General features: G+C 30.8%; 1 protein-coding gene across 1 annotated transcript; it reads left to right on the forward strand.

The window, feature by feature from the left end:
• The first annotated feature begins 310 nt into the window (after nucleotides 1-310).
• LOC107892610 (lipoxygenase 3, chloroplastic) lies at nucleotides 311-9,760 on the forward strand. The gene is made up of 9 exons (XM_016817675.2): nucleotides 311-992; nucleotides 5,116-5,387; nucleotides 5,693-5,930; nucleotides 6,130-6,465; nucleotides 7,662-7,750; nucleotides 7,858-7,965; nucleotides 8,155-8,456; nucleotides 8,545-8,811; nucleotides 8,888-9,760. The coding sequence occupies exons 1-9, from the start codon at nucleotides 626-628 to the stop codon at nucleotides 9,642-9,644; spliced, it is 2,736 nt and encodes a 911-aa protein (XP_016673164.2). The 5' UTR covers nucleotides 311-625; the 3' UTR covers nucleotides 9,645-9,760.
• The last annotated feature ends 200 nt before the right edge of the window (nucleotides 9,761-9,960 follow it).

Raw genomic sequence — 9,960 nt, forward strand, 5'->3', positions numbered from 1 at the left:
AAAAATAAAATATAATTATTACCTAATTAATATTTTAGAAATTTATAGTAACATATAAATATATACTCTTTTTGACACAAAAAAGCGTTTAGAAGTACTTATAATCCCTCCGTAGCCTATAAATAGGAGAATAATGCGCTTCAGCGCATTTGAACTTACGTTTTTTTACATTAACAACAACGTTTATACCAATCGAACTCATATAAATACATTTATATTATATATATGTGAAAAATAATTATAAAAATACAGATAAATCTAAAAAGATACAACAAAATATATAGATACGTAGCAATATTAAAAGGAAAAGGGTAGCCCATGAATACGTTCCTAATAACCTTACTAGAGACAAAAGAGTCAGATAAACAATCATATCTTAATTTGAAACTTAATTAAACTGATTCATAGACTCACTTTTTCAAAAAATAATATTAACAACTAACCTCTGATATAATAAGAAATGCCTTTCATTGCTTATGTGGAGTATAAATTTGTACACCAACTTCCCGACCCACACACATTTAGTATCTCTCCAAGTTGATGGATTGGTATAAAATCAAGAGGCAAGCACAGTGTTCTAACATTGTTTATTACTATATAAATTAGTGTTTCAGAAGGTACGTTCATGGCAGGAACCAGGGAAATCCTTTATTCACTCCCAATGGCTACCAGGTTGCCTACAAAATCTTCTATTTATAACCATTTCAACCGCCACCTTCATCAGCATAACCGACTTCCTCGTTCAAACTATTTGCCTTACGATTCGGGCAAGAGGTTGTTGGTGCAACCGAGGAAGGTGGTGGTGGTGGCGGCAACTCCGATTAAAGCGGCAGCTGAAACGGCGGTGCAATGCCAGGTGAAAGCTGTGGTGACGGTGAAGTGTGGTTCCATGGAATACGTGAAAGATATGGTGTTTCGTTGGTTAGATTCGGACGCGCATAGAGCTCAAACAGGCGTTGTTCTTCAGCTTGTTAGCACTCAAGTTGATCCAAGTAAGCATCTCTTTTCCAGAAGTTATATGAAGTTTGGTGAGATTTTTCATGTTGGTTTTAGGGTTTTTATAGATTATGCTTTCTTATAATACTATCTTTAAAATTTGAACTCAAGTATTTTTGAGAGTGCAATATACTCTATCATAGTACCAACATTCCCAAAGAGAGAATTTGGATTAAAAACCCTAGACATTATCGAGAGAAACCATTATAAATCTCAAAAAGATTACTCTTTATAAGTCATAAAATGAACATGAAATATATATTCATCATATAAAAAAAAACTAGTTCGAATACATCTGAAACCGTATAACTATTTAATTTTTGATTAATTTTATAATATTATTTTTAAAAAATAAATTTATTAAATTAAAATATTTTGTGAATTCAAATAATTAACCAAGTTGCTCTATGAATAGAATGTACATCACAATAATAATTGGATTTCAAGTAAATTAAAGGAATTAAAATTAAAATATTAAAAAAATTCAAATACTCACTTCACTATTATTCTTAATCAACACAAAATTCATCTTAAACTCTAAATTTTAAATTTTAAATTTAATTAAACTCTAAACTTATAAATTATATTTGAGTTGAATTTCTATTATATCGTTATTTTTTAATAATAATAATTATTATTATTAAAATAGCTAAGCTAATAAAAAAATTTGGAAATTTATAATTTTTATTTGAACAAACCTTTATATTTATTTATATAAATAAGCTTTTATTATGCTCAAATAAGGTTTTCTTTTTTAAAATATATTTTTTATATCATTGAATTACAACTCACACATCCACAAGCAATAAAATTTGATCAGATACAAATAATGATAAAAATTCATTTTTTAAAGGAATAATTAATAAAATAAAATTATATCCTCAATATTTATAAATATAAAAATATTATTATACATCCATCTATACACAATTTTCTTGATTCGATTTCAAATAGAGTAAATTATGGCTAAAAACAAGGAGAAAAAAAATCTATCAACTGACCGGTAGGTGTTACAAAAATGGTTGGATGGTGATTGCTGACCAACTCAACTACATACTAGACAATAAGTTCGCAAATTAGAGTCCGACAAATCAAACCCTAATTGGATCTAAATATGATAAAAATGTTCATACGAAACGGGTCATTCTCTCATCCAGACACATTCATGTCATTTTTCTCACATGAAATATCAATAACAAAAAATTAAAATCGAATTCACAATACTTTTGATAGTTTTTTCACAATGACGAAGGCAAAGTTAAAAATAAAATCAAAGAAACCCAGATCTTGGTCTTGTTGCATTTGATGACCTCAACAACAATTGTAATAAATGTGGTTTTCCGACAAAAAAATTTATAAGATTCAGGTACGAATTGTAAGAGAGCTATTGTAGTAGGCTGTCATGTAATATTAATCCACCATGCATGTGTAATGGTTCCCCACCATTGACATAGTTTCCTATCAACTTGCTCTCCATCTCACTACTCTGAATTTAATGTCCAGTGAGAGATGAAAGGTTTAATAGAATTTATCATTATAAATATTAAATTAAATACTTAATTAAAGGAGAAATCACCTATTTACTTCAAATTCCAACATAAATTTCAGTGTTGTGTCGAACGGCCAATCTCGAAATTTTACGAAATGTTTGTTATTATTATGTTAATTTTTACAAAATTAAACTAAATATATGCAATAAAATCTTATAAAATTAGGGTTGTAATGTAAGAATCGTAAAATTTTGACGTAATACTAAATACTTTAAAATTTATCATGTCAAATCAGAAAAAGAATAAAAATTTAATGTGAAAAGGTACATGAATTCATAAATATATAATAAAATCTGAGTTTTTTTTATGAAGATGGAATGTCTAAAAACTTGTGTTATGTGTAATTTGAAGGTCGTAACCTTAATATGTCACTCTTGCATATTAACTTTAATTTCTAGTTAATCTATCATCAATTAGAAATTAGTTATTTGAGTATCTACACATACTTAGCTTTATTAAATAACTAACAGTAACTGTATTATATCACTTCTAATTTGAGCTAACCTTTTATTATAGTAAATAATTAATATGTAATTATTCTCATTTTATATATGCTGATGGGGGAGGTAAAAGTATCATGGAGGCCCTTATACTAAGAGTTAGATTGCATTTTGCTCCATTTACTAAAAAAATAGACAAATGAGTCTATCTACATTAGATCAAAGAGCAAATGGGTCCTCATGTTAAAATTTTCATCTATTTTTACTGTTAAAAATTGGTCATTATACATCAACATGAGGCACACATAGCAAGCCATGTGTAATTGTTTTGCTATTCTATCAACCACGCTAATTTTAAACAATAGAAATAGATGGAATTGTTTTATAAAAAAGAATCAAACATATAAGGACTAATTTTCCTACTTCTTGAATAAAGAGGAAAAAACGCAATCTAACTCTTAGTACATGAGTCTCTGTGATATTATTATCGTGTGTTTGTACGTGTGTGAAATTCATTTTCATTTGTTTATTTTTAAATTTATTTGTATTTGTGTTGATTAAAAATTTGTGTGCAATTCTTTTATGAACATATACGTAAATATGTTCCACAAATGATTAAAAAAACAAATATTAATAAATATATTTTTTATTTATAGACATAAAACAATAAAAAAGTAATAAGTACACTAGTAATAAATAAATAAACAAGAATAATATATTAATTGTATATTATATAATTCAACAATAAAAGAACTTTAAATGAATTTTTAATAATTTAATAAATGAATTTATTCATAAATATGTTTTATTCGTGTTTGCTAGTTTACCTAATTTGATAAATGAATACAAAGTGAACTATTCATTGTTTGATATAATATATGAAAATATTGATAAAATTAAAATACCTGTTAATTGTTTGAGAATAAATTATATTAAGATCATCCTAAAAAGTATAGTTTTTATGCACCAATAAAATAATGCCACGTCATTGAATTTTAAAGATAATAAAGTATTATTATATACTCATCTATATCTAATATCTTCTCCAACTTAATTTAACTTTAATTAATTTACTAAAAATAATTAATTTTTTAAATTATAAACAAACGTATTTTCTTATTTTACAAATTTTAATCATTTTTCCCTTAAGTTAATATTTTTTATTTTTGTGCAACCAATTTAAAAAAAAGTAAATCTTGTGTAATTTTTTCCATGTCATTGACACATAATTTTAGTAATTTTTTTAGCCAAAGCCCTAAAGCTTTAACTCGAACCTTGAACCCTGAATCCTAAGGTTCAAGGTTTAAGATTTAAGGTTTATAGTTTGGATTCAGGGTTTAAGATTCAGGGTTACGAGTTTAAGGTTCAAGGTTCGAGATTTAGGGTTTAGGGTTCAAGATTCTAGATTCAGGGTAAAAAAAATAATCAAAATTTTGTGTCAATGGGAAGGGAAAAATTGTTGAAATGTAATTAAATAATTGAGAATGGACAATGAATAATGTCGTGGGAAGGACCCATAAAATAATTTCTCTATGGATTAGTGTATAATATTAGTTTATTGTCTTTAAAATTTGATGATGTGACAAAATGTTATTGGTGCTTAAAAATTTTAGTTTTTAAAATTATCCTAATATAAATTATTCCCTAATTATTTTTATAAGATTAAGAAATAATAATAAAAATATATAACATAATTAAAAAAATGAGGGTCAATTTAGTAAATATGGACGAAGGCAAAGTGATTTTGACCTCCAAAATGATAAATTTATCATTTAGCCTCTTAATTTTTTTTTTGAAATTAAATATTAGTATTATAATAAAATTACTTTTTGACCTCGGATCACCTTAAAGCAATTTTGTGGTTTCACCTTGATTAATAAATATATCATGAAAGACAAAATTTACCTAAATCCAAATTTTTTTATGAAAAAGAAGAAAACCACCCACCCTCACTAAAACCTGATTTCCTAAGGGTCAAAACATAAAGATTTGGAGATTTTTGGCCATCCCTATTTAAGATTACTAGAATCGAAGATATATGATCAAACAAAAAGTGGTAGAAAATAGGGATTATTAGTTGAATCATTTTTGCATAAGTTTTATTACTTGTTGGAATCACTTTGTTGAAGATTCTGAGAATCCAAAGCTAAGCAAGGAAGCGAAGATCTACTGGTCAATAAATCCGAAAACAAAAGGTGGTAACAAAATCAGCCTTGAAGTTGAATTTGTGGTAGATGCAAATTTTGGGGTTCCAGGAGCCATTATAGTGACCAACAAATATAAAAAAGAGTTCTATTTGGAAAGCATCGTCGCCATTGAAGGACTGGTTCATTTTGCTTGCAATTCTTGGGTTCAACCACATGGTTTCCATGCTCACAACAGGATCTTTTTTTCAAACAAGGTTCAATTCATCTCTTCTTTTTAGTTTTTCATGATTATATTAGAGTCTTAACTTTTACAAAAATGCTCAAATAAAGTTTTTTCATGCACTTTAACTTAATTTGTAGTAAAAGTTATATGAATGCTAACGTATTTATAACAAAACATGTGACAGTTGAATAAGCTATTTAAATGAATCCTTATTTTTAAATTTTTTTATTTAATTAAACCAAATGAATCGAGAATCAATATTACGATCTATTCGACTACCCGTTCGATTTTGAAAACTTTAGTATAATTCTTGCAATATTGTTTTGGATTGGGCAGGTATATTTACCTAATGACACACCGGTGGGGCTAAAAAGGCTTAGGGAAAAGGAATTACAGCAATTAAGAGGCAATAGCGACGATAGTAGAACGACATCAGATAGAATTTATGACTATGATGTTTATAATGACTTGGGTAATCCAGATAAAGGAGATGAATTTGTACGACCAATTCTTGGAAATCAAAGTCAACCCTACCCAAGACGGTGTCGCTCCAAGCGTCCTCCAACCAGTTCAGGTTCATATCTTATTATATATGTTGTTTATATTAATCCTACATATTGCATATATTATTAATCAATTTATTATATGTTATTTTTAAATGTACCCTTGTGTTCTAAATATAAAATTTTCACGTATGATAAAATTTAGAGTATAAATTTTTTTTTTTAAATGGTGGTAAACTGAAGATGTCGGATATTCTTAAAACACCACAGACGTAAATGTGGAATCTCCGGTAAGCAAATACATGCCGAAGTATGTACCGAGAGACGAAGCATTCGGAGATTTGAAGGCGAAAGCGATCACCGAAGGCAAGTGGAAAGCAATGCTGAGAAGCCTAGTTCCTACACTAAAACAGAAGGCGGCCATTAACGGCGAAGCTATCAAGAGCTTTTCCGACATTACTGAACTGTACAAAGAGAGTCTTCCACCTTTTGAAGAAGGCGGTGATGAATGTTGGGAGAAAGGTGGTTTGCCCAAGTTGCTTAATAAGATGATCAAAGAGTGTGGGCAAGATGTTTTCAAGTTTGATTCTCCAAAGCTCATTTCTAGTAAGCACTATATTTCCTTTCCCTTTAGCCTTTTTTTCGTGTAGATTCTGACCTAATTTAAGGTGATGTGAATTACCATTTACAGTAGAAACTAAAGTGGAGTAATTGTTTGAACCGGTTAAATTGAGAATTGACTAGTATATCATCTTAAATAAAGGAATTGACCCAGATTGTTAAAAATTGGAAATTGAGACAAAAAAAATTTATGGTTGAATTGGTTTATAATTTATAATTATTTTTTGTTAATATTTATAAATTTTTAGTTATTTATTTAATTATTATTGGACCAACAGTCAAATCAATTACAATATTGTTTGAACCGAAACAGTTGGACAAGGAATGGGTCGGCGTATCAGTTTGAAATAAGTCATTAGACAAGTTGACTTATAAGGAGCTAGTATGGACCGGTTGGATCAGGCAAAAAATTGATTCAACTGCGCGGTTGAATCAAATTGTTTTTATTTTTAAATTTTGTAATGATTTATTTAATCAAACTGGTCTAACCGATTGAGTTGTGAAAACTTTGACCAATTAATCCAAGAACTAGTTATTGATCGATTTGACCGCCAATTTGATTTTTAAAACATTTATCTTGAACCGAACAAATAAGAATTTTTTTGTATTATTGATATCCATTTTATGGTCCATGTTTGAGGTTCGTGGTTGTCTCTCCCAATAGTGCCGCCTCCAAGGTTCAAACCTATGAGTGTAATGTGTCTTACTACTACACTCAACAATTAATGGTAAAAAATAAGATTTTTTTAACAAAAATATTTTGGATTTTTCATTATATTTTGACTTATTTCATGTTAAGTTCTTGTGGTTTTTATGATGTTTAATGTCTTTTTTTGAATTTTTAAATTATTATCAATTTTTTTAATATTTTAAAAATGGTTTAACCAAAATTAGAAATAATGTAAACAGGTAATAGAAAAATGACGTGAGCTCAAAATGATTGAGTCTTGAATTCAAGTATCAAACTCTAATGACAAACCTCAAAATCAGTTGATCTAAAAATCATATTGAAAAATACGAATGATGATTTAACTGGAAAAAACTCAAACGTAGATTAACTTAATCCAGAATTAACCCAATTCGTCGGATTGATAAATCTATGAGTCATATCCCCTTCCATGTCTATGTATGGATGAACTGAATCTAGTTGTGATGTTCTAAACCACTGCCCCAATTTTCAGGGGATATTCCATCATGCTGTTTACGAGATGATGAATTGGGACGTTTAACACTTGCAGGCATGAATCCCTTAAGCATAGAAAGGCTCAAGGTGAGGGGAGAAAAACCAACAACCATTACATAAAAATTCAATTACAACACATAAAACAAGAACAAAAATTGAACTATTTTTGCTGAAAATATGTGTTTTTTTTTCAGGTGTTTCCACCAGTTAGCAACCTGGATCCCTCTATTTATGGTCCTCAAGATTCAGCCTTGAAAGAAGAACAAATTATATGTCACCTTAATGGGATGAGTGTACAACAGGTATGGCAAAATGAAGCTTCTCTCGACTTGTTTGATTAAATTCCCAAAAGAACTTTTGTGAGCTTTAAACTTGGGTGTTCATGTTTTGATACGATGATTAAGTATGGGATTATGTTAGTTCTAATGCTAGGTTTTCATGGTGGAGTGAGGAATAAGTTGATTATGTTAGTTTTAATGGTATGTTTTCAGGCAATAGAAGAGAATAAATTGTTTATTTTGGATTATCATGATGTTTACCTTCCATTTCTCGACCGCATAAACGCTCATCCAACCAAAAAAGCATATGCAACTCGAACGATCTTTGTCTTGACCGATATGGGATCATTAAAGCCAATTGCTATTGAGCTCAGCTTGCCGGAGAAGAACCGGAATGGACCACCGAAGTGTGTCGTCACTCCTCCTGTTGATGCCACTACCTGCTGGTTGTGGCAACTTGGTAAAGCTCATGTCTGCTCGAACGATGCCGGTGCTCATCAACTAATTCATCACTGGTATATTTGCAAATCTTATTTAGCCCTCCCATATATCATCAAAAAGACTGAAACTGGATGATGAATCAAGGAATTGATGGCTGCACAGGTTGAGGACTCATGCATGCCTTGAACCTTTTATCATAGCAGCGCATCGGCAACTTAGCGTAATGCATCCGATTTACAAACTTCTTCATTGTCACATGCGATACACGATGGATGTAAACGCACAGGGTCGACAGCTTCTCCTTAATGCTGGAGGAATTATCGAGTCCCACTTCTTCACTGCAGCATGTTCAATGGAGGTTTCTGCTTCTGTATATCAGAATTGGTGGCGCTTTGACATGGAAAGCCTTCCTGCAGACTTGATTCGAAGGTGAAAACCTTAACCGTCCTCGTTGTCTTGCATTTCATGTTGGATCTCATTTAACTTGAATCTCATTTCTGTTTAGAGGAATGGCAGTACCAGATGCAACCGAGCCACATGGACTTAAACTACTCATCGAAGACTATCCATACGCAACAGACGGCTTACTGATATGGTCTGCGATCGAGCAACTAGTTCAAGCCTATGTACACTACTACTACCCAGAAGCAAATATCATTGAATCAGACTCAGAACTCAATGCATGGTACCATGAATCCATCAACATAGGCCATGCAGATATTCGACATGCCAGCTGGTGGCTGAAACTCTCGACTCCAAACAATCTTATCTCTATCCTCACCACCATTATCTGGCTTGCATCAGCACACCATGCGGCGGTGAACTTCGGGATGTACCCTTATGGCGGGTATTTCCCAGTACGGCCACCATTTATGCGACGACTAGTCCCAAACGAACGCGACCCCGACTACACAACTTTCCTCGCGGATCCAGAGGGATATTTCCTAGCATCATTGCCATGTTTAGATCAAATGTTGCACTATATATCTGTTCTTGACATACTATCCACACATTCAGCTGATGAAGAGTATTTGGGAGATAGAAAAGACCTTTCAGCATGGGCTGGAGACCCTGAAATTGTTGAAGCATTGTACAAATTTTCCATGGAAATGAAGAAGATAGGGAAAGAGATTGAAAAAAGAAATGGTGACCCAAATCTTAGGAATAGATGTGGGGCTGGGATTTCACCATATGAGCTACTTTTGCCATCATCAGGACCTGGAGTTACTTGCAGGGGTGTGCCTAACAGTGTCTCAATTTGAAGGTAAAAAAAAAAAATCTATTTTATTCATTTTTAGTTAATGTTTATGAGTTTTACTTGGCAAACATTCAACATTTAAGAAATCAATAGCAAGCAAATTGAATTTTACTTAGCCAATCTATGTTTTTGGTTAAATTCTGCCATTAGTCTCTATACTTTGCAAAAGTTATGGATTTAGTCCCTCACTTTAATTTGATCAGTCAATTTTAGTCTCAGAAATTTTAGTCTTGATTCAAACAGTAACAGTTAAAATTCGCTTGATTAAATTCAGTTACTAGTCTTGTACTATGTGTACTGTTGTAGATTTAGTTCATATT

The sequence above is a fragment of the Gossypium hirsutum genome, chromosome D09 (genome assembly GCF_007990345.1).
Source record: "Gossypium hirsutum isolate 1008001.06 chromosome D09, Gossypium_hirsutum_v2.1, whole genome shotgun sequence".
Lineage (NCBI taxonomy): Eukaryota > Viridiplantae > Streptophyta > Magnoliopsida > Malvales > Malvaceae > Gossypium > Gossypium hirsutum.